We start from the raw sequence: 25,718 nt of genomic DNA, 5'->3' as shown, positions 1-25,718 counted from the left end.
CTTCAGTGAACACTAAGCAAACCAGAACCAAAATGCAACAGTGCATCAGTTTCAACTTTGATCTGGACCAAGAGAACTGAGCTAAAAGTATGAATGCACCCATACTAGCTTTCAGAAAAACCATCCTTTGCCTGTACATGATTGAGAACGAAGGGTTTCTGGTCTTCTGTTTTACAGCCTTACTAAAGATTCAGTGGATGAATTTGCTCTGTTTTCTCAGGTGTTTCTTTTTTGTTTATGGTAAAAACACAGATGTTGTTGATGAGCCATGAGAGTGTGCTATTATGGTGACGTCACAGTATTTTTCACTAAAGATCATGGTGTTGTGTGGACATGACTAAGTGCATGTTTTGCTGTCAGGCACAAAAACAGTGTTGCATCTCACTGCGCCGCTTTGTGTGAACACACTGTTACACTTACGGAGTTCATGATGTCATTATCGACAACTGTGGACTAATTTCTCAGCAGAGAAGTCCTTACGTTTGTGCGTCTGTGTAAATGTGCAGGGCTCAGCCCTTTTGGCTGTGTTTAGAGGTTTATCACTGTCACTGTTGCATTCGTTCTTTTAATGACTTGTAAACTGGTTAGCCGTTTTATTAGAAAGCCCTTGCTTGTTGCTCTACCTTGCTGGTGTGCAGTTAGAGACTGTAGCCCATATGTTTATGCACAATTTGTGTTAGCATCCTGTAGCCCTTCATCAGTGGTCAGTTTCTGACCGCAGAGAGCCTCTCTTGCCTGGATGTTTTTGGGTCTAAACCAAGCAGCGACAAGCAAGACCAAGCAAGACACTGCTGTGCCTTGTTGTCATTTTTTTTGTGTGCAAAGCAGAGAATTCTCTAGACCGAGATGCATAATGATGTTTATTGTGCGCACATAGACGTGCAAATTAGTACAGTGGTCTGGTCTGTCCAGTTGGGCAGTCTGTCTACAGATCTAACACAAATGGTTTTATATCTTATGTTCCCCTGCAGCTGTTTGTAACTGCCAGGGATGAAGCCAGGAAATAACTCATACTATAAGCTAGAAAAGAAAGGAGACAGCCTGACTCACTTGAACCAGCTCAGACAATGACCAGTGATTTAATGAGGATGAGGACAGTGTACATGAGCTGATGAGCTACGGTTTATTACTGTACACCTGTAAAATGAAAGCACAAGTTATGTATTTGTAAAATGTTATAACGAGAGCTGTCACAATTACTCGATTACAGTTGATTGAGTGAAATATGTTCTTACATTCTGAATGAATCTGCTTTTTAATTGGTTAACATTTTGAATGATTAACAGGGTAACCACAGGTCTTTGGTCCGCTGAAGGTTTTCCACTAAGAGGAGTTGTTCTCGCATACATTACTTTTGTAACCGTCACAGAAAGAGAGGAAACCCACACCAGCAGGATCTCATCAATGACTCGCTACTCACTATTATCAAAACTCAGTGATCTATCTGCTTATTGTAGGGCCATGAGGGGCAGTCGTACTTCCTGCTCTAAAATGCAGGGGTGTGGCTAAAATAAGTTTTGCGTAATAATTTTTGTAGTTTATTTATTTATTTTTATTTGATTTAAAAAGTAAACTCATGGTAAATCTCAATCTTTCAGCTTCACTTTAAAAATTTTAAAGTCTTTAAAAAAAGAAACAAAAAAGTATTATTTACATGTGTAAGATTAGTGGTTAGGGTTTGGGGCAAACTTCATAAAAAGTACCCTATAAATGGTGATTTTGTACTTTTTTTTTATTGCTATCTCATTTAAGAAACTAGGTAAAATATTTAATAGTTCAATCCTTGTAAATAAGCTCTGTTATTGCTTTTTACTGCAGTACCGCAATTTGAACAAATTCCATCGAATGGTCCATTTATGAAGTAAAATGAGATGTTTGCCGTTATAAATGGCAATGAAGTATTAGGTCTTAGGTATTTAACTAGGTCTAGACTGAACAGTTTAACAGGCTGCTCCAATAATGTTCCATTAGGCTTTCAATGTAAAACTGCATCACTCAGAGTATGAATGTTTGTTACAAGCTTCTTATATGCCTCATGTCTGTGTTTAAGCAGTGTTATACCTTGTGTGAGAACCGAACACAACTGCTAGTTTTTGCTTAGTTCCAGTCATAAGCAAAAGTTTTGGTGTCCTTGGTGAAATGTGCGTGTTTTATTTATTTATTTATTTATTTATTTTTACTCCGACTGAAAATAAGCATCCCATTCGTCTGCACATTTAAAGAAAATTTCTGCTTGTTAGCTGAATTTAACATATTGAAGAGAAAAAAAACAACATAAAACGTGGCCTGTGCAAAAGTTATGCCACAGTTTTTGTTTAGTTTTTTCTAGTATGTTAAACTCAGCAAATAGAAAGTGCACAAAAAAGTTCAGGATAATGGCATGATTCGTTTCGCTCACCCTACAGTATGTATTAACTTGTTTTCACTTAGAAAGGCAACAAAACATGCAATTTGACCAGCTGTGTTCAAACTTTTACATACAATCATTACAAAGTACAAAGTCCATTTTTGGTAGTTTGGCCTTTAATGAAAAAATTAAATATCGCCCTATTAATCATCATCACAGTAATCAATGGATTACTTAATATAATTGGTTAGTAATTGTATAAATACTGGCAGACCTGTAATGACAGTGATTAAATACACATAAGCATGTGATAAATAGGCCTAAGTAATGGAGAAAGTAACTGAGGACCACCTGCTATTGCAGCAATAGAATGTCTGCTTGTTTTGGTGTGACACAGAGTAGTGGTTGTACAAGGGATGAACCCATGTTTATGCTAAGCCTAAGTCTTCCATATTTGGGGTGAATCGGGTACCACTGCCTTCCCTGTGGCCATCGAGCTGTGGCTGACTCACCCTCCCAGCCACAGCAGACCAGTAGCAGTAAAGTTGACCCATTTATTGTCTGTGATTTCCCTTCAGATTGATGTGCAGTGGAAAGCTTGTGGAGGACAGTCCTGACAAATACGCTTTCATTAAAGGTCAAAGCTGTCAGATAAACAACGATTCTCATGTTCAGACACACTCAGAACTGCTCACACACACACACACTCAAATATCACACCCACATGCTCGTCCAGATGCTGCCGCTACTTTGTTTTGTTTTCCTTTTCTCTGTTTGAGATGGCAGCGAGGCCACAACGCGTTCAGGCTTCTTCAAAGACGTGGGATCAGGTCGGCTGTAATTATCTGTAAATAACAGTAATCTGCTTTCCCTGACTGTTTATGCTTTTTTTAGGGGTGCTGGTTAAGCATAGTTAACGGTGATCATTTCAGATTTAGAATGCGCGAGCACCTGGAAGACTGGAGCTGCAGCAACGCTTCGGGTCGACCGAGCGGCGCTTGTGGCGATGACGTGAGCTGCCAAAGGACTGATTGCGGAGGTGGCTGAGAACCTCAACCCCTCATTTCATGACATTTGGGCGCAAAGTTACGCACGTTATTATGACAGTCCTGCTCTGGTTAACGGTGAGATCATACGCTCAAAATTTCGCCGCGAAGATGAGTGGTTTCTCACTCTGTCGACCAAAGTCTGCTGGAGCGCCCGTTACCTCAAGAGCCTCTGACGATGAGGCCTGGGGTGGTTGCAGCAAAGTTTAGGGCTGTCCCGGACTCAACAGAGTCACCCTTCGTTTAATTATGCTCCAGTCAAAACGGCCATTCAAGTTCTTCATTTCAGCATCAGGGAAAAAAAAATATGTATGATTAACAGAAAATAACAAAAAATCCTCAACAACTACTTGTCATTTCAAAATTTTTGGTAGTAGTGTAAGTGATTCAGTGATCTTTAGGTCTGGACTCTGGGGTGGACACTCCATTGTTCTAAGTTTATTTTCTCACTGAGGTTCTTCTTGACATCTACACATCCTTTCAGACCCACAGCACTGAATTGTCTTCTCACAGTGGAACGATGGACAGAAACTCCTGTGGATGTTTTCAGATCTGAAGCAGCTCTGATGGGGGGCAGTTTTGGTGTCTACCAGGTCTTCCAGGTGGTTGTTAGGAGGCTTATTTTCTCTGTAGCTTTTAATAACTTTTTTAAACTAGTTTTGGAGACAGTATCCTCAGAAAAAAAATCTCCAGTAAAATGAATAATGAGTGAAGAATGGTCTCTGACTTTCACACTATACTGCTTGTTAATGAGCAGATATTGACTGTCAGCTATAGAAGATGCCGGTGTTCTCAGAACAATGGACTGGCCTTTGGGTTGTGAGGGGCAGAAAATGCAACCAACTTTTAAGACTGAACTTTGGAGGTGTGGTAAAACCCCTGCAGGTTCCTTTGCAAAACTGAAAGCAAGTCTCCTAAAAGAATGAAAGCTGTAATAAAGGTGGAAAGCAGAAAGGCTTTAAATATTATATAGTTGTGTAATTTTGACACTGAATAATGTGCTTAATAGCAGTGGACAGTAATGAAATGTAATTCATTGCTGTACATAAGTAGAGTATCTGTGTTTCTGCACTTTACTGAAGTTTTTCCATTTTGGGCGACTTTTTCCTTTCACTCCACGACATTTCAAAGTCTAATATCCGACTTTTTCCTCCTACATTCTGAGAAATCTGTCGTTCCTTTTGGTTCCTGTGTGTACAAAAACGTAACATGTCAAAATGAAAGAAGCACAAAGCCAGAGCACCAATCAGGGCCCAGCGGTCACTTTGTTTAGAGCTGGTTTTGACCTGTTGGTCATACCGACCCAGTGCAGCACGCGGTTCAACGTCAGCGCAGCAGCGTAAAACTTTGGGAGAGTCTGTTCAACATAAATGATGAACTAACCTAACTTTGTGTAAATAGAGCTCAATATAGAAATATGTCCACATATGCAGTCGAGACTGACGCGGCTTTTTTCTGAATTTCTACAAACACCATTTCATTTTATAGTAAATTAGTTTGGGCTGGTTTATTTTTATGAACAGAGGCCTACAGATCAACATAGTAAAGGAGCTCATCTGTGATCCTGAGTTTAAAGCCAGTTTTTATTCAACTTAAACTTGGAACTAATTTAATGTAATTAATCTTGTAGTACCTTTACTTTGATACGTAAGTACATTTGAAGGCAAATACCTTTGTACTTTTACTCAAATGGAAGTCTAAAGGGAGGAACTTCTACTTTTACTGGAGTAATATTTACCTCCTTTAACTCAAGTTTACAGCCACTGCTTAATAGCCATGTTGACTGGACAGATGTAAATAAAGGGTGGTTTCTGACTTTTGCACATTGCTGAATATCCGAATATAACGCATTACAGATACTTGACTATCAAAATTAGAATAAGAATGTACTTCGCTGGTCTCTAGTACAGAGTTTTTGAGAGTCTTAAAATCCCACACTTGTTTATAAGCTCTTGAGTTCACAGAAGCAGACAACTGTGCATGTTTCTCAGAGTAATTTGCAACCCTAGCTCTTGCCCTGAAGCTCCAGCTGTGTGAGAAAGCATTCGAGCCCTATCCCTCCAGCCCCGCAGCGCTCGTACGTAATCGAGCTCGTATGAGGCCTCGTCTACACTCTGGGCTAGGCACGCTGACCCATTTGCGGTCCTCACTCGGAGGGTTACCTAAACCGCTCCAGTTCTGAACTCGCGGCATAAGGACTCCCGTCGGGGTGCTCTAACCCACAGCGCAGGCCTTTACAAAGCTACAGCTCCCTTCCCATGGAGGACTATTTCTCAGAGCTGGGTTAGAGAAACATCTCAAACCACATGTTCAGCCGGAGTAGCACAGATTTCTCTCCTTTAGAGGAGAACAGCAACGAATCATCAAATAGCAAAGGAAACCTAATATACTAAAATCCGTTTAGTATAATATGCCAAAATGTTCCATTTTAGAATAACTTTAGGAGCCGTATTTGACATTTCTCTCGTTAAAAAGATGCCTTAGCCCTAAAGTCCTCTTATAAAATTTGTATAGTTCTATTTAGGACACAGTTGTAATTATTTTTGAAAATGGCTATTTGGTCCTCCCTTTATGCCTTAGGATTAAAGAGTGTGAATGCGTCTAAGACTGAGGCATATAAATGATGTTTGTTCTGATTGGCTACTCTGTGTTGGGCTTCATTTCATAAAAAAGTATGGACTGAGTGGCTGTGAGAGTGGCTGTATTTGCTTCCTGACATCCAGAAACAGCACAACGTTTAATCCAGTAACTGTAGACTGTCTTCAGAACCCCTCATCACTTTAATGTGAATGGGTGGTGCTAAACTGCTGGGTTGAATGGAGGTGAATCATAAGTGCACTTCCACAGCTATCAGCACACATGTAATTGGGTTCATAGTTGTGACATGACAACCATGATGAATTCAAAACAGTGCTTTTCACCTGGGTTTCCATATATTGGCTGCATGGAGCAGGGAACCTACAGGAGGTTTTGTAAACTTTTATTGGTATGTAACAATATTTCCATATAATTTTGTGTCATAAACAACCCTTTATTTACATATTTTCCAGTCAAAACCGGCATCTTTCAGTGTTGGGAGGGAAAAGTAGAAAACATTTAGCACAAAATTACACAGAGAGATGTGTCCACCTTTATTACAGCTTCCAGTGTTTTCAGGAGACTCGCTGTTAGTTTTTATGGAAGTCTGCAGGGATATTTTTCCACACTTCCAAAGTTCAGTTTTCGAAGTTGGTTGCACTTGATGCCTCTCATTATCCAACTCCCAAACACATTCAGTCAGTTTGTTTACATGCACTCAATAATATGATCATAATCAGTTGATCTAATTATTCAAATGGTCATGTAAGCAGCATACTCTAATTTCTTAGATCAGAGTACGGTCTAGAAATCTGATAAAGAGGCTGGATTTTAGCTCAGTAATCAGATTTCTCAGTGCATGTGAACTCTTACTCTGATTTCTTTCAGATTTGTCAGTCTGAGCGTGTGCAAAACAGACAGTGGTACCGGAAATAAGCGAGCAGCGCCGCTGTGAGACGCAGCAAAACACTTGTGGAAACCAAATACATGCTTAGTGGAATTAAGGGTTTAAATATTCTTCACTTCTAGATGATGTATGTTCATATTTTCAGGTTAAGTGGTGCAATGTTTTTGAAAAATAAGCATGATTTGGTTTTTATGTTATGTTTACATCACATGTTCTTCTGTGAGTTTATTGGCCAGTTGGAAAGCAGAAATCTGATTACTGTCTGACCCAGTTTCCCCAATATCTGATAACTCAAGTGCATAGAAACGCATTGATCAGACTACCAGCAAAATCAGATTTTCTGCAGTTATCAGATTATTAAGTGCATATTAGCACAGTCAGTGATGTAAACTTTTTTTTTTGTTACAGTTGAAAGAAGCAGAATTACTGACTCAGGAGGTATAAATAGGCTAAATGTCCACTGCTGAGTCACACAGTAAAGCCTGAAACTATCATTTAAAAGTCAGAGGTGTCAGATTTGATTTATTTCACACCCAGTTATACGTCTTTGATTTAATGTCACACACACCGACTTTAAAAAGAAGGTCCCGTTTTGACGTTTAGGTCTCAAATGCAAAATTAATGTTATACTAACGACAATAGATCATTCACTCACGTTCTCGGAAGTTTTGACGGAGTTCTCTTTGAACTCCCGCGTTATAAAATGTTCTGTACATGCAGTTACATGTTTACACCACAGAGGTCACCAAATCCACAAATCTGAAATGGTACTTTAAGTACTGTTTATCCGATGGTGACTATACTGGTGGTCAGCCAGGTCTGGTGTGGTTGTTTCTCATTTTGTGTGTCCTCAGAAATGCCTCCTGAAAAATGAATAACTCGCACTTAATGGCCATTTGACTGGAGATTATATAAATGAAAGGTTCTTTCTGATTTTTGCACCGTACTGTTCATAAAACCATTGTTTTACAGAAGCACACTGCAAAAAATATCACAACAAGAAAAATCATCCTTAATCAAATCTCTATCTCATATTTCTAATTTTGAGAGACGAATGGTATAAGATTCTTTAACTTATTTCTAGATGTTTTTTTACTTTTTAAAGTAATTTAGTAAAATTCTCACTAAATTGGCAGATAATTCTGCTTGTTTCAAGCACATTTTTTTAAATAAGCAAAATTATCTGCTGATATTTATAGTGAGAGAATTTTACTTAAAATTGCTCAATACAAGTAAAACATATCTAGAAATAATTGAAACAATTTTATAAGCTGTCAATAATAATATCTTGAGGAATATTGGATATTATATCAACTAGATTTAACTTGCAGAGAAACCTTTGTTGTGCAGAGCAGGCGAAATTTCACATTATATAGGTTCTTTTAAAGCCTTTCTGCATTTCACGTATCATTTTTCCATGATTGTGTTGTCATTTGGGGAGTAACATCAAGTACTGTGCGTCTCTATGTCCCTCAATAAGCACTTCTGTTGATAAGCAGCAGTGTGTCTTGCCAGCCGGTCAGCCGGTCTGAGTTCATTTGAATGAGGACAGTGAAGAAGAAAAGGCTGTGCAGATCATTTGAATACTCCACTGACCTGCATTGATTCTCTGCTCTCTTCTTTCCTCGTGGGCCCTCCAGTCATATGATGTTGTCTCATGCCATTGCGACATTACTCCATGACCCAGGAACTCCATGATAGGCCTAGAACCGCATCGTCAAGAAAAAGCACACGCAACACAACTCTTGGCCACTCTGGGCACTGTCACTTTAATCGGCCTCACCAGGCACCGCTCAGTTTTACCTCCTGCCGTTTGTTTATCTAAGCTGTTTCTGTACATTTCTTATCATTGATAACTAACAAAACTGATAAGCCTGCTTTGATAAGTGGGTATCTTGCTTCTAGTCATTGTACGCCAAGTTCTTTAATGCAGTGCTTAGCTTTCTAAAGGAATTCTGGACTCTTCCGTTCTTATCAAGAAATGGAGAAATGATTTGCCAGTCAAACATGTTAATGAGCAGCATGAAATAATGTTCAAACAATGTGAGAATGTTTTGTAAATTTTTATTTATTTACTTCTTCTACTTTTCTTTTTTTATGGAAGCTGATGCTGTGTTTGTCATGCCATGGAAAACATTGTTCTTGCAGCACGAGCCTTGCAGTCATGGTTACTGACGTATTTGGAAATAACCTGTCCAGGTTTCCTTTTCAGACATCAAAAATATGAAGAATGCAATCATTTTTTCCTTTATCAGGCTTCAGAATCACTTTTATTGGCCAAGTACACTTGTGTATGATACATTTGTCATAGAATAAGCGGTGCTTACGTAAATGGACAGATACAAACAGTAAACAGTTACATTAGAGCTGGGCGTTATGGCCAAAAATGTCATGACGATAAACAAAATTCATATTGTTCGATATCGATATGCTCCGTATTTTTATTGTGTCACTGTACAGGGTGTTTACAGCAGTATAGATCAGGCGATGTATGACTGTAACAGGTGTAAGCGTGCAGAGATTCTTCTGGAATATGGTAATAGATGCCAATGTGTTGTACTGTACTAGGGCTTGTACTAGGACAGTAATATCGGCTAATATCTGTGACCTGATAACGTGCCAGTAATTGCCATATTTTGGTCCCGTCTGGTATTCAAACTCCCCATTTCAGAGCAAAACCTTAGATCAGCGGTCACCAACCCTCCTTTGGGAGCTCTACCTTCCTGTAGGTTTCACCTCATCCCACTTTCAGCTAATCAAGGACTTCAGAAGGTAGTAATTATGTGGAGCGTGTGGGGTCGATTCAGGTTGGAGCCTGCAGGAAGGTACAGTGACCAAAAGTAGCCTTGGGGCACAATTTATACATTGCTTATTTATTACATTTCAAGCAAAAGTCATCGTTTTTCTTTTGTATTCAGGAGAAAAGTTAGAACTGCCAGCAGGAATGACCAAATTTGCTAACTAAAGCTCAAAAAGATCCCAGTAATGAACTGAAAAGTGGAGTAAAAGTCGACAATAATGGAATAAGGCATCTGTCTTTCATGTATGTTGGTGTTTTAGTGTGTTCCTTCTTTTAAATGACTGTGAAGTACCTCAGTTTGCGCAGCTTATGCTCAGCCAGACTTGTTGGATTGTCTTGTTTGATTGGCAGGTTTTGAACACATTCTTTCTCTTTCCAGGAATTAGTGCTGGCAACAAGCAAAACAGGTTCAGATAGCCATTCAACTCAATATTATAGTTTCTAAGGCAGTATCTTGATGAAATCAGCTGGCTTGAAGTAGAGCTGACGATCTCTGATTTGAACATGTGCATTTGGGTTAGTGGGCCAATATTTGTTTTGAGCAAAATGGAAGGTTAGGTAGGTTATCTAGTGTGCTACTGTGCGGTTGGACTCAAGGTATTGATTTAAAAGATATAATGTATGTGCTTCTAAATATAGTACAGCACAAATTCCATAGTACATTAACAAAGTATGTAATTCTAAGAAACAAATGATAGAAATGTCCCAGTAGGCTACTACTTTTGGGCACTGTAGATATCCAGTAGAAGGACTGGTGACCGCTGCCTTAGTGGACTTGTGTTCCTGCTAAGTAACGCTAAGTTTTAGTGCAACACCAGTGCTGTCACCTACAGCAGTAGGCAGCTCTACCTTCATTTCCGTCATAATCCATTTTTTTCTTGTCTGTTGTCACAATTAACCAGATATGAACTCTTACATTCAGGAATACTCAAAATTTGTTGGAGTGCACACCCATAATAGTTAAAGTGGGGCCTTGAAAGAGCAGAGACCCAGACGAACAAACAGCCCAACAAGGACCACAGTGTAACACCCTCATTTGAACCCCTTTAGATGTCGAACTGCCACAATGGGAAAAAAACTACTCCAATGCCAAAGAATATCTTACGAAACATAATTCATCTTCTTCTCTTACAATACAAGACGAATCCAAAGGCATTCCTTTTTTCTTCATAGGCTCTTAAACCCCTTGGAACCACCGGTGGTTCCACAGTGCACTTTGTCATATTCTTCATATCTTTCATGTTTCATAAGCTACATTCAGAAGGTGGGCGTCGTATGAGTCGGTAACTGTCTTATTTCCAGTCAAATAGATGGTCATTTTAAACCCCTATAATAAACGAAGCTGAACTCAGCTTTTCTACTGAAAGTCGAGCCATTTTTCCACAAATCTGGGCTATAAACTATAAACAGATGGTGGCTCTTCAGTGATCTGCTCTGGAAAAATGATTATTATAAAATAATACAAAGAGCGTCTGAGATTTTTGGCTTTCAGCAGTAAATTGTAAGCATATAGCAAATGTGTGATCATAAAACACATTTTCTGTTATTGGAATATTTATAAAAAAAGTAATTTTAAAAAATTACGTTTATTTCATGCAGTTACTGAATAATTTGCCTTACGATTTGGTCATGAAAATTCAGATGGAAAAACCAAAATATACCCTGGAGAATAAGAGGTTAAACAAATAATAAAGTTACAGCCAAAGATCTTCTTGGATCATCACCAGTTCATGCTGCATGTTGTCATTGGTCAGGTAATGTCAGTGTGTATGTTTACATTCACTCAGTAATCTGACCATAATCTGCCTTCTTCAGTTGATCTGATTACTCAAATGGTCATGTAAACAGCACACTCTGATTTCTTAGATAGATCTGATTAAGAAATCTGATGAAGAGGCTGGATTTTAGCTCAGTAATCAAGTGAACTTTTACTCTGATTTCTTTCGGATTTCTCAGTCTGCGTGAAACAGACTGCAGTACCAGAAATAATTGAGCAGCGCTGCTGTGATGCTCAGTAAAACACTTTTGAAACGACACAAACAAAAAACTGCGTCATGAAGTTTGAGATTTACATTCTGTTTACATCACGTTCTGTGGCTGGTTGTAAAGCAAGATTACTCAAGTACGTATAAACATGTTGATCGGTTTTCTCCAATTTCTGGCGTTTATTATGTTTAAATAATGTCTTATTTTACAACCCCAATTCCAATGAAGTTGGGACGTTGTGTAAAACATTAACAAAAACAGAATACGATGATTTGCAAATCCTTTTCAACCTATATTCAATTGAATACACTACAAAGACGTGATTTTTAATGTTCAAATGGATAAACTTTATTGTTTTTTGCAAATATTCACTCATTTTGAATTTGATGCCTGCAACACGTTCCAAAGAAGTTGGGACAGGGGCATGTTTAGGACACTAATTGTTGAAGCTTTGTTGGTGGAATTCTTTCCCATTCTTGCTTGATGTACAACTTCAGTTGCTCAGCAGTCCGGGGTCTCCGTTGTCGTATTTTGCCCTTCATAATGCGCCACATGTTTTCAATGGGAGACGGTCTGGACTGCAGGCAGGCCAGTCTAGTACTCGCACTGTTTTACTACGAAGCCACGTTGTTGTAACACGTGCAGAATGTAGCTTGGCGTTGTCTTGCCGAAATAAGCAGGACGTCCCTGAAAAAGACGTTGTTTGGCCATCCAGCATATGTTGCTCCAAAACCTGTAAGTACCTTTCAGCATTAATGGTGCCTTCACAGATGTGCAAGTTACCCATGCCATGGGCACTAACACACCCCCACACCATCAGAGATGCTGGCTTTTGAACTTTGCACTGATAACAATCCGGGCAGTCCTTTTCCTCTTTGGCCCGGAGGACACGACGTCCATGATTTCCAACAACAATTTGAAATGTGGACGCGTCAGACCACAGGACACTTTTCCACTTTGCGTCAGTCCATCTCAGATGAGCTCGGGCCCAGAGAAGCCGGCGGCGTTTCTGGGTGTTGTTGATATCTGGCTTTCACTTTGTGTGGCAGAGTTTTAGCTTGCACTTGTAGATGGAGCAACGAACTGTGTTCACTGACAGTGGTTTTCTGAAGTGTTCCTGAGCCCATGTGGGAATATCCGTTACAGAATTATGTCGGTTTTTAATGCAGTGCCACCTGAGGGATCGAAGGTCACGGGCATTCAATGTTGGTTTTCTGCCTTGCCGCTTACTTGCAGAGATTTCTCCAGATTCTCTGAATCTTTTGATGATATTATGGACTGTAGATGATGAAATCCCTAAATTCCTTGCAGTTGCATGTTGAGAAAAGTTGTTCTTAAACTGTTGGACTATTTGCTGACACAGTTGTTCACAAAGTGGTGAACCTCACACCATCCTTGCTTGTGAACGACTGAGCCTTTCAGGGATGCTCTTTTTATACCCAATGACACTCACCTGTTTCCAATTAACCTGTTCACCTGTGGAATATTCCAAACAGGTGTCTTTTGAGCATTCCTAAACTTTCCCAGTCTTTTGTTGCCCCTGTCCCAACTTCTTTAGAATGTGTTGCAGACACTAAATTCAAAATGAGTGAATATTTGCAAAAAACAAAGTTTCCATTTGAACATTAAATATCGTGTCTTTGTAGTGTATTCAATTGAATATAGGTTGAAAAGCATTTGTATTCTGTTTTTATTTATGTTTTGCACAACGTCCCAACTTCACTGGAATTGGGGTTGTATGTATGTATGTCTTGTCATAATTGCTTATGTTAAAATAGTTCTTTATTATTAATTATATTAACTAATTATTCACCTTCTTGATGATTAATACCTTTTTTCTGATGACTTTGTCAGTATTTTGACTTGCTAAGTGTAAATCTGGAAGAAAAGAATAATGAGAGAAAAAAAAATGAGTCCGTTTGAACTGTAAACAGAAGAATGAAAAAACCTATTTATTCCCCTACCTGGCTTTATCAGACTTATATATAAACAACATATGAGCTAAACGCTTGGTTTCAGTGGAATAGTATATAAATGGCTGTATTGGCTGCCTCACCAGCACAAAGTGTCAGCAGATTGTTTGTAATTTAGCTTCTCTCGTCGTAAATCTACCCCTTTGTTTTAAGAGAGAAGAGAAGTTACAAGGGAAGAACTAATGAAAAAAGAAAATAAGAGATTGTGGAAATAATAGGGGGTTATGGGTAGCTCTACCACAGCTCTACCATGGCGCTACAGTATGTATATTATTTAAAACTGTGAGTTTCTGCTGTTTATTTGTGTTTAAGAGGTGTGAGAATTGAGAACCGACAGTGATCTGACACTGATCAGTCAGTAAAGCACTGTTTAATTAAAACTACTGTAAAATTGAATTAAATCAATATTATTGTAGAGTAAAATAGGATAAAAATGGTATCATTATCTGTATTTCCCACAAAATCTTTATCACTTGGGCTCTGTATATTTCCAATATGTGCAAAGTGAGAGTGTACAGTACAAGGTGTGGTGTATACAAGCAAGTCTATTTATGGTAATAATACTAATCTCCTAAATGTCTATGATGGACTGTACTGTTGTAAACGATAGGGTTTGCTCCGTTGTTGATGTAAGACACTGATATAGACAGACAAGTCATAAACTGGAGACAGCATTAGTTACAGTAGATGCTCGAGACGAAATGATTGACGTGTTCCAGGTCGTTTTTTTTTCCCCCCCAGACCAGAAGCTACAGACTGGTGTGTTTTTGTCTCTGACTCTTACTCACTCCTGAAGACAGTGATTCAGCGTCTGGCAGTCTGGACGCTGTCCAGCCGCGAGCTCCGAGTCATTGCCCTCTGCGTTCCAGTCCCCTCGGGGAAATATCACTCACCTACATCTCTCTGGCAACATACTGTTTACAGTCAACACAGCCCGGCTCACACCAGCCAGGCATCAGGACTTTATGTTCTTCTCTCTTGATTTTTAAGCTAAACAGTTTAGGCTGCAAGCACTTCCTCGAGTGGCTTCATGACACGTTCCTGCCCTTTGTTCTTTCCTCATCCCTCTTCATTCCTGCCAGAAAGTTTGAAGTGTTTTGTAAAACGAGGAGCAGTGGTGGGTTTGTTGTATGTCGTCTTTCTTTTTCCTCAAGTGTAATTGAAAAGCTCCCATTCGCTCTTCAAATTTTCTGTTTGCCTGAAGATCATAACTTGGAATTTCCGACTAGCAGTAGCCAAAGAATATGCCCCTCTCCAGCTGAGCATTCCTACTCAGGAAGTCTGGAAGGCCTCCTCTCGGAGGCCTGCACTTCTTCTATCTCTTGCATATCTTATAACACAGGACTAATTGTCAGTAGCTATGTTCACATGCAGCCTGATTGACAGCTTAATCGGAATAGAATACGTCCATGTACTCCCCTCAATCGGAATAGACTGATTCCATTCAGAATACAGTTTCTATTAGACTGAACGAGGTAATCCTGTAAATAATCTGTAAAATAGAAGAATAATAACCATATAAATGCCTGTATCTGATTACATTCCCTATCGGAACGTTTAAGCACATTCCAATGCGTGTTCATTTGCGTCATAGTGAAAGTTTATAACGTTCAACATGGCGGGAGCGGAAACTGGTCTGTAGAGAAGACGAAGTTCATGTTTTGACCTTTAGATCGGGAGACCTTGGGGGCCATTCAACTGGCCCACGCCAACCAATCCACTTTCCAGGAAACTGTTCATCTAGGAATGCTCGGACCTGACACCCATAATGTGGTGGTGCACCATCTTGCTGGAAAAACTCGGGGAACGTGCCAGTTTTCAAAGTGGATTGGTCGTCGTGGGACAGTTGAATGGCCCCCAAGGCCTCCCGATCTGACCCCCTTAGACTTTTGTCTTTGGGGTCATCTGAAGGCAATTGTCTATGCTGTGAAGATATGAGATGTGCAGCACCTGAAACTACGGATACTGGAAGCCTGTGCTGGCGTTTCTTCTGCGGTGTTGCTATCAGTGTGTGAAGAGTGGGAGAAGAGGGTTGCATTGACAATCCAACACAATGGGCAGCACTTGGAACACATTTATAAGTGGTCAGAAACTTGTAAATAACTCATGAAAGAATAAAGTTATAAAGAGTTAGCAAGTAAGAGTGGTTCCCAGTTTTCATGAGCACAGAAATGAATTGCTCTTGACCATTCTGAGCTCAAGCTACCCACTTCCTACTTAAGAAGACTCAGCCTCACATACTTGACCCACACTTCGTACTGGACAAACGTAACTGAAGTAGCACCGCCTGGATTTAGTCTATACTTTTGTAGCACAAGCAAAGACGCCAAACCTGTCTTGGCTGATAGACTGCCTTCGAGATTAGGGGAACAGTTTGATTTTTCCTGTCCAAACGTGCTCATAAATAACATCGGACTGATTTTTAATTTTTTTTATGATGGGGGGATACCCGAGACAGTTGGAGAATTCTCTCTCTGATAGTGTTCCCACAGTGCCTTGTTTGGCGCTGTAACTGTGGAAGCAGTGCAGGATTCCACACTGACTCCTGGCCATCTACTTTCAGCAATCCGTCGCTTTGGGAAAGACACATTGCTTACTGTCCAGTTCCAACTTGGCAGGCCTGCAAATATGTGCACAAACTCAGTCAGTTGGAGAAAAGATTTAATCCTGTATTATCCCTATCCATTCTTCTCTCTCTCTCTCTCTCTCTCTCTCTCTCTCTCTCTCTCTCTCTCTCTCTCTCTCTCTCCCCCTCCAGTGACGGATGAAGACACTGTTAAGAGATACTATGCCAAGTTTGAGGAGAAGTTCTTCCAAACATGCGAGAAGGAGCTGGCCAAAATCAACACTTTTTATTCAGGTAAGCGAATGTAAACACTAAGCCATCTTTCCTTCCCTTTCACTCCACCGCTGTTTTTTTAAATTTTCTCCCACTCCTCACCCATTTCACAACAACAAAATGTCCCTTACTAAGAAAAGACATTAAATCACTCGGACACTCTGCCAAAACCAGAACAGGCCATAAGCCAAGACCACTTTTATGCAGCCCATCAAATCATCTTACTCTTTCAGTCTGAGTGGAGTAGCTGTTTGTCCATCTGCCCATCCTTCTATCCATTCTTGCTTTTAAAGCTATACTTTGGCAGTGAATGGAATGTGTTACCCCAAAGGTCATTCAGCAGGGACTCTGTATCTATGTTGCCTTCCACTTTCTGTGCAAACTGCAAGCTATAAAATAAGTGCATTTAAAAAAAAACAAACAAAAAAAAGGTTGCAGTTACCGTATTTCCATGTATATAATGACATCATTACCTGCCATTTTTTTATTTGTCAATTTAAAAAGAATGACATCTTTTAATTTCATGTTCAAATTCATTAAATGGCCAAAAATATGTGGACACCTGGCCATCACACATGTATGAGCTTGTTGGGCATCCCATTCCAAATAGGTGTCAATATGAAGTTTATGCCAAAGGTGTTGAGGTCAGTGCTCTGCGCATGCCACTGGAGTTGTTCCACACCAAAATAGTCACCTAAAGTGGTGGTTGTTTCTCACAACATTGGATTCTACCCTTGACTGTTAATTCCACTGTGAGTGTAAGGCCTTCAGTTCAGCTCCTGAAGTCCTAACCAATGGGAGAGCTCACTTGGCTGTGTATATCTAGACGCCACAGAGAAAAGATCCTGATTTGATTTTTCAGTTCTGTGTTTTCAAGAATTTAACCAAAACAGTTGAATAAGTAATACTACAATAGTTCAATACAGAATGATGGTTTCACAGCTCTCCTCACTTCTTGGCTATATTGCAAAAATGGCTTCATAACAGGAATAAGAAGTAAACTTGAGACACCACATGCTTTGACTGATCAACTAAATTTAGGATAAGGGGAATATTGGTATTCGGCCCATTATATTCTGCCTCATGGCCTTCTATAGTCATGCATCCATCCATCTCTCCTTATTAGTCCCTCTGATGGCTATTCTTCTAATTCTCTCATAGAGAAGCTGGCTGAGGCGCAGAGACGCTTCGCCACACTGCAGAATGAGCTGCAGTCGTCGCTGGACGCTCAGCGGGAGAGCAGCCGAGCGCCTGGTCTCCGCCGCCGCCGCGCCGTCTTCCACCTGTCACAGCAGGAGCGCTGCAAACACCGCAACATCAAAGACCTGAAGCTGGCCTTCAGCGAGTTCTACCTCAGCCTCATCCTGCTGCAGAACTACCAGGTCAGGCACTTTTAGCGGCTGCAAGGTTTAGGCCTGTGCGTAAAACATCTTAAAGGGGAATTCCACCATTTTTTTCAAACTTTCTGTGGAGTTCAGTCAGTGATACGTAAACAGAGTTGTAGGGAACCTACACATCTTCTGAGTTTGTATATGTAATATTAACGATAATGATAAAATAGTGATGAAGTTAAGGGGAGGGGTGGAGTTTTCTCTGGTTACGGTTTTTCCTTGCAACTGCATGTATCTCTGTGCCATGAATGGATGGAGAAAATATATTTTAGGCCAAAAGCTTATATCTCAAAACTATCTTAAAACAATGTCCAAGTATCAGACAGTGCATTTATAACCATCTACATGTAGTAATTTTATGTGATGCAGCTTTTAGAGGCATTAAATTCTTCAGACGCCTGGTTCCTATCATCAGCACTGTGAACAGTTGTGGCTTAGTGACTTTTTTTAAAACGGAGCATTTCACAACAAACACTGAATGGCTTTGTTTACATTTTAGCAATTTATTTAAGCAGAAATGAACCTCACAAGCCCCATAAGCTTGGAGCCGGACCTGCTTCATTAAAACATTCACATGAGCCTTACATTTCAGTATGTAGAAATTGGGGTATTTGCAAGCTACCGTGTTTTTGTCACCATAAATATGCACAAGGTTTTCTGTGTTGATAAAGGGATTAGAGTTCTTCTGAGTGCGTGCTTGTTCAGAACTCAGTTCCGACCAGTAAGTGCTTATTATTGATCTGTTTCATCAGAGAAACAATAAAACGATGACGTGAGACTAAAAAGGTATTTGTGACACAAACTGAATAAAAATCAATATATTTAAAATGCAGTCCAGGCTGAAACACTTCTTTGTTTTATTATATGTCTTGCTGCTGTAACACTGCAGTATCCCTTCAGGATCAGTAAAGTTCTGTCTATCTATCTGCTGTTGGCATGTGTGAATTTGTTGGTTTCCATTTTGCAGCTTAGTTTTCATATATAGACTGTAGGAACTGTGGAGTGAAACTGCAACAGTCTTTACTTACTACCTAAAACTCTTTATTTAATAAAAATATATAAAAAACAAAGGAAATTTTAGGTTTTTTCCATGGAACATTTAGATTTAAATTGACAACTTTAGAATATATCTTAAGTGTGTAAGGGGTGCTTTAAAGATGTTGTGTACAAGTGGTCACAGGGCTGTTTTTACATAATTAAGGGCCTTAAGCTGCATCCTAGTTTAGAGCCTACACCCACCCCAGTGACATTTTGTATGTAAGGATGAATGAATACTTCATTCTTTTTGATCAGGGGAAAAAAAGTGAATTAAATGCTGTGGCAAATATAACAGCAGTTAACTAAGGAGAAATAAACTATTTAAATGGCCGTATGATGGAAAATTGTCTTTTTAACAGTAAGAGTTTGATGTTGGGCCTGATCAGTGATGAAGTATTAAAACACACACCTTCCAAGCCGCTTCTCCTTCTGGGTCATGGGGGTAGCTGGAGCCTATGCCAACTGTCATTTAGCGAAAGGCAGGATACACCGTGGACAGGTCGCCAGTCCATCGCAGGGCAGACAGACATACACACACATTCACACCTAGGGGTAGTTTAGCATGTCCAAACGGCCTGACTGCATGTCTTTGGACCGTGGGAGGAAACCGGAGAACACCCATTCAAACTCAACACTGAAAGGACCGTGGTCGCCCAGCTGGGGACTCGAACCCAGACCCGCCTTGCTGTGAGGTGACAGCGCAACCAGCCATGCCACCTATATAGTCTATAAATAGAAACCAAGTTTTGAATTCATTGTTTTTGTGATGTCATGAAAACAGTCATCCTACATAAATTTCACACTGACGTTATAAGGAGTGTTTCAGCTCAGACTTCTTTTTGAATGAGACACTACATAAGGCAGCCAATGAGAGCTCATTTACATATTACACATCAGTCTTAAAGGCATAGTAACCAAAGCAGCCTGTTTAATCCTAAGGGTTAAAGAGAGTTTAGAAAATGGACGTGTAGAAATGATTTCTGACTTTTTTTAGTTCACAAATCCACAAAAATGTCATAAGATGGACCTTTTGAGGCAAAGTTATCACTGATGTCTTCAAAAGATATTGTTCATTAGTGTAAAGGAAAAACAGCGTAGTCATTGGGTCTCTTATAGCTCAGGGGGTCCTAAGTGAGCCCCTCAAATGAAAATGTTTCTATTAACAATCCGCTTTTTTTTTTTTTTTGGATTATCCATTATTTTGGGTTCTGTTTTATTTTGTATGACCTTACATTAAAGATCCTTACTGATCTCTTTTTACTCACCAGCATCTACTATGAGCTGGTCTTTAGGCTCATTTGCTGTTGCTCACTCATATAATCAACTGCAGTGGTGGAGTCTGTAAAGTGGGGCTGCCTTGTTTCCTACAGAATCTGAACTTCACCGGGTTCCGCAAGATTCTGAAGAAGCATGATAAGATCTTTGAGACAGCGCGGGGAGCAGACTGGCGCGTGGCCCATGTCGAGGTTGCACCATTCTACACCTGCAAAAAGATCACCCAGCTCATCTCTGAGACTGAGGTACTGATATATTTAAATAGAAGGAAAGATCATTCATGCTGTTTCAATTGTACTGAGGAAATAATGTGTTTTCTCTGTATATTTTGATTTGTGGTGCCCTGTTTTAACAATTAAGTGAAGGAAATACTCATTATCGTTATTCTAGGCTCTGGTTACCACAGAATTGGAGGGGGGTGACCGACAGAGAGCCATGAAGAGGCTTCGGGTGCCTCCTTTGGGTGCAGCACAGGTGAGACATCCTCATAAATAGCCCTGTCAAGGCATCAATAAAAAAGCAACACCAGCTGCTCATGGTTGTATTGTAAACTGGGTCTGTTTGTTATTCAGCAGCCACACATGAGCACTGCATGCTAATATCACCCATACACAACAACACAAATACACTGCTCAAAAAAAGTAAAGGAACACTTTGAAAACACATTAGATCTCAATTGGGGGGAAAAACCATGCAGAATATCTTTCCTGATATGGCCTGGGTAATGTGTTACATAAGAGAGGATGCTACATCGTTTGATGGAAATGAAAATTATCACCCTACAGAAGGTTGAATTCCAAAACACCCCTAAAATCAAAGCAAAAACTGATGCAGCAGGCTAGTCCATTTAGCCGAAATTCCATTGCAGCAACTCAGAATGGTACTCAGGAGTTTGTATGGCCTCCACATGCTTGTATGCGTCCATGACGTTGTGGCATGCTCCTAATGAGGCGATGGATGGTGTCCTGGGGATCACAGATCTGGACCGGGGCATCACTGAGCTCCGGGACAGTCAACCTGTCGGCATTAGATGGACCGAAACATAATGTCCCAGAGGTGTTCTACTGGATTTAGGTCAGGCGAGCCAGTCAATGGTATCAATTCCTTCATCCTCCAAGAACTGCCTGCATACTCTCGCCGCATGAGGCTGGGCATTGAGTCCAAGGATTTCATCCTGATACCTAATAGCAGTCAGGATGCCGTTGTCTAGCCTGTAGAGGTCTGTGCGTCCTTCCAGGGGTATGCCTCCCCAGACCATCACTGACCGACCACCAACCCAGTCATGCTGAATGATGTTGCAAGCAGCATAACATTCTCCACTGCATCTCCAGACCCTGTCACGTCTGTCACATCAGGTGAAACCTGCTCTCATCCATGAAAAGCAAAGGGCGCCGGTGGCAGATCTACCAATTCCAATGTTCTATGGCAAATGTCAATCAAGCACTATGGTGCTGGCCAGTGAGCACAGGACCCACTACAGGACGCTGAGCCCTCAGGTCACCCTCATGAAGCTCTTTGAAGAATTTCTGATTGTTTTGTCAGACACATTCACACCAGTGGCCTGCTGGAGTTCATTTTGTAGGGCTCTGGCAGTGCTCATTCTGTTCCTCCTTGCACAATGGAGCAGATACTGGTCCTGCTGAGGGTTAAGGACCTTCTACGGCTTTGTCCAGCTCTCCTAGAGTAAATGCCTGTCTCCATACTCTTAAGACTGTGCTGGGAGACACAGCAAACCTTCTGGCAATGGCATATATTGGTGTGCCATGCTGCAGGAGTTGGACTGCCTTTGCAACCTCTGTATGGTCCAGGTACCACACCATGGTACTAGTAGTGACGCTGACCCAAGCCAACTGTAAAACTAATGGAAAATCAGGCAGAAAAGATGAGGAGGGACAAAATGTCAGTGGCCTCCACCTATAAATCCATTCCTGTTTTGGGGGTCATCTTATTATTGCTCCTCTAGTGCACCTGTTGTTAATTTCATTTACATCAAAGCAGCTGAAACTGATTAACAACCTCCACTGCTGCTTAACTGACCAGATCAATATCCCAGAAGTTGAACTGAGTTGATGCTATACTGAATAAAAAGTGTTGCTGTAATTTATTTGAGCAGTGTATAAAAGCTTATGTGATGCTTCTAACACGATCTCGTGAACATCCATTGCCCTTTTGTTGCAGCAACACATTCTCTCTTAAGCTGGGTGTACACTACATGATTTTTTGCCTGATGTTAAGTCTCATTCATCCCTTGCAACAAATTTTCACAATCGGAAGCGATTTTCCCAGTCAGGAGCTCAATCATTGTAAATGATTTGGCTTGAACAGTGTGCATTTTGAAATAAGGCAAGAAGATTCGGCACAAAAGCAATACTATTAGGGGTGAAAGATGAATTGTTGTATCGAAGTGGCAATTTTAATCATACCCTGCATTATCAGCGACAGGTTTTAAGCAAGGAAATGTAACCTAATATCATGTTTGTGAAAAAATGGATATGCTGATGTTCTGGGACAAAAACATGCCTGGACCTTATCACAATGTATACAGTTAATACACAATATTTGTCAGAAAAATTGCAATTAGATAGATATTTTAACCAATTCATTCAGCCCTAGATACCGTAAGTATTGCCTACCCCTAATTCATCAGTGATATGAAGCTGAAGTCAGCTATTTGGCAGTTTCTTACTCATACTGCGATTTCTTTTTATTATTTTTAAAAATGTATTTATTTATTTATTTTATGCTTGTTATGAAGGACAGGACTATAATACATAGAAACGACAGTAAACTAAAATAATACAATAGCTATATTTATTTAAATAGAGAGAAAAACCTCTGTTTGGAGGGTCATGTAGCCCTAACACTTTGTCATATCTCAACAAAAATCGGGACACCCCACCCCTAGACGTGAATGTGCAAAACGGAGGGCTAAGGGATAAGTGGTAGGAGCGAGGGGTAAAATGGGATTGGGCCTTAATATGCCACCTGCACATGCTGGCTCGAGTGGCGTATGCCAGTAAATAGTGCAGCCTGCCACTGATTTCTGCGACCTGCTAGCGAGTCGCTGCCACTGGCGTGAGATTTTGTAGAGAATGACGATTATAGGGAGGCAAACGATGGATTTCATCACAATAAAAGAGAATAAAGGAGTCATTGCATCGTCAGACAGGTTGTTTTGAAGGTTTATTCTGAATAGATTTTGCAGCAAGATAGCATCAGGACTTAAGAAAATATTATTCCTGTGCTTACTTTAGTTTGACAAAGAAAGGCTAAAGATATCTGTTTATTAGCTTGTCATAGACTGTTGGTCTCCTATTGAGTCAAAATAAGTGATTATACATTATGATGTCATGTGAAAGACGGATACGTAAATGAGGTATTCCTTTCAGAAGTGCTGGACTGCAGCCCTAGAGGAAGTGACTCCAGCACAATATGGTGGTTTCCCTTCTGGAAACCCCTGATTCATCTCATCAGTGAATTACCGGGTTCAGTAGGTGTGTTAGAGCAAGGAAATCACCAAACTCCAGCCTGCCAGGACCAGAGTTTGACACCCCCGTTTTAGAATGTGACGCCAAGATTACAGGGATATGCCTTAATTTAGTAAATTGAGGATGACAGGATGTGGTTGTATATGTGAAGTGGTCGGTAGAGTAGCCTAAACCCATACTCAGATGGAGGTTTTGTTACTCCAATGAGATAATGACTCTAAGTGGAAGTAAATGTAGTCTAGCAAAGAGCAGCTTGAGGAGGAGAAAAAAAGTAGCAAGTCAGAAAACTGATGGTTCCCTTTAGAATTGCAGAGGACCTTCTGGGTACATACATCACCGCTCAGCATAAGAACAGAAATGTGGTACGCTCTGTTCTTCTCGTTTTGGATCCTTCTGGTGACGCGTGAGTGCAAAGCAAGTCAGGAGCTGAACCAAAAGAACAGAGAATCAGAAACTCTGGCTGAAATGGAAATGAGGAAGAAGTACTTATAAATAAACTTGAGCTTTGGTAAGAGTATTATCATTTTAAAATACAGTCAGAAACAACCCCTTCAATGATTTCATTTCCAAGTACAAGTTATTTAGTTTTTAACGTCAGGAAAGAAAGCATGGATTTTACAGGACATTAAATAGAAGACTTTAGTTTCCAATATGGCAAAATATATCACTATACTTTGATATATTCACAATATGCACTGAGATTGAATAAGTTGGAAAATAGAGCCAGTAGTACCTCCTAAAAAATACCAGGGTAGAGTGTCATTTTTATGGCGCTAAATCTATTTAAACAGACTGGCGATATCTACCACTGCATTCCAAAGCCTAGGCTGCTAGGTCACAACGCAGGCCGTTTCAAAGTGATGGACCTACCTCGGCTGCAGCCTAGACTTTGGACCCCATCTTGCAGTATGCTCAGAAAAGTGTAGTGTGACATAATTTTACGCAATAAAATAGCATTGCCGTATTGCCCACCCCTACTCACACGTACAGATCCATCAACATTATACTTATGTACATGTAACTGAGTGGACAGGTACGATCTACTTCTGTAGGAGCTGAAAGCTTATTTGTTTCCTGCCTTCAATCTCAAGTTTATGACGGCACATTTTTGACAGTTCTCTGCTCCCTCTTCCCTTACAGCCTGCGCCATCGTGGACCACTTTTAGAGTCGGGCTGTACTGCGGAGTCTTTATAGTTTTATTGGTCACCATCAGCATCACAGGTACAGTTTCCTCACCTGCCTAACATTTCACACCCTGGTTGAATACCTAATGAGTTCAATGATATGCAGGTCAGTTCTTGTGAAATGAAGACGGTTTCTCCATAGGTGTGGCAAGCTTGCTGACATCTAGTAAGAAGGAAACCCTGTCGACTGTGTGGCCGCTGGTGCGGATCTATCGCGGCGGCTTTCTGCTCATCGAGTTCCTCTTCTTGTTGGGCATCAACACGTATGGCTGGAGACAGGCAGGCGTCAACCACGTGCTGATCTTTGAGCTCAACCCCCGCAACAACCTCTCCCACCAGCATCTCTTTGAGGTGAGCCAGGAGAGAACGAAGAAATCTCTTGACACTTTCACCTGTTTCAATACTCATCATAACTCACCATCAGAGTTGCCCTCATAGTTGCTTGTTCTCTATATAGCAGTTGACAGCTATTGAGTCACCTGCTCTTAGGGACCAATATAGGGATTGTGTGCCAGTGCCAATATCTACATATATTTTTCATGCACATATCTACAAAGTGCAATATGATGCCTATACAATAATGCTTTCATCTGGCTTAGCACCGATTTCTATAGGGTTACAAAGTGGTGACACAAATATCATATGATACTCACACATTTTCATGATGTGTATCACAGTATTGCACAATGCACATCTAGTCTAACTAAACAGGACCAATGATGCTGTCTTTGCAGTGAATCATGGAGTTGGTGAGTATTCATTTGTGGGCAGAATGCAGGATATGCTCAGATATACATATTGTTTATCACGATAACATTAAAATATTGTCATATTGCCCAGCTATAGGGTTACAAATGCAGTTAAAA

The 25,718-nt window shown here is 40.4% G+C and overlaps 1 protein-coding gene across 1 annotated transcript in view; it reads left to right on the top strand.

Annotated features, from left to right (window-relative positions):
* Positions 1-25,718, top strand: part of xpr1b (xenotropic and polytropic retrovirus receptor 1b) — a 50,135-nt gene that overhangs the window by 15,201 nt on the left and 9,216 nt on the right. Inside the window, exons 3-8 of the mRNA XM_017683069.2 lie at positions 16,395-16,496; positions 17,637-17,857; positions 20,275-20,424; positions 20,570-20,653; positions 24,808-24,889; positions 24,995-25,203. Coding sequence (XP_017538558.1) covers positions 16,395-16,496; positions 17,637-17,857; positions 20,275-20,424; positions 20,570-20,653; positions 24,808-24,889; positions 24,995-25,203 — 848 coding nt within the window. The remainder of the gene's footprint in view (positions 1-16,394; positions 16,497-17,636; positions 17,858-20,274; positions 20,425-20,569; positions 20,654-24,807; positions 24,890-24,994; positions 25,204-25,718) is intronic.

The sequence above is a fragment of the Pygocentrus nattereri genome, chromosome 2 (assembly GCF_015220715.1).
Source record: "Pygocentrus nattereri isolate fPygNat1 chromosome 2, fPygNat1.pri, whole genome shotgun sequence".
NCBI classification, from domain to species: domain Eukaryota; kingdom Metazoa; phylum Chordata; class Actinopteri; order Characiformes; family Serrasalmidae; genus Pygocentrus; species Pygocentrus nattereri.
The sequence above is the reverse complement of the archived record's forward strand: the minus strand, read 5'-3'. Positions and strand labels throughout refer to the sequence as shown.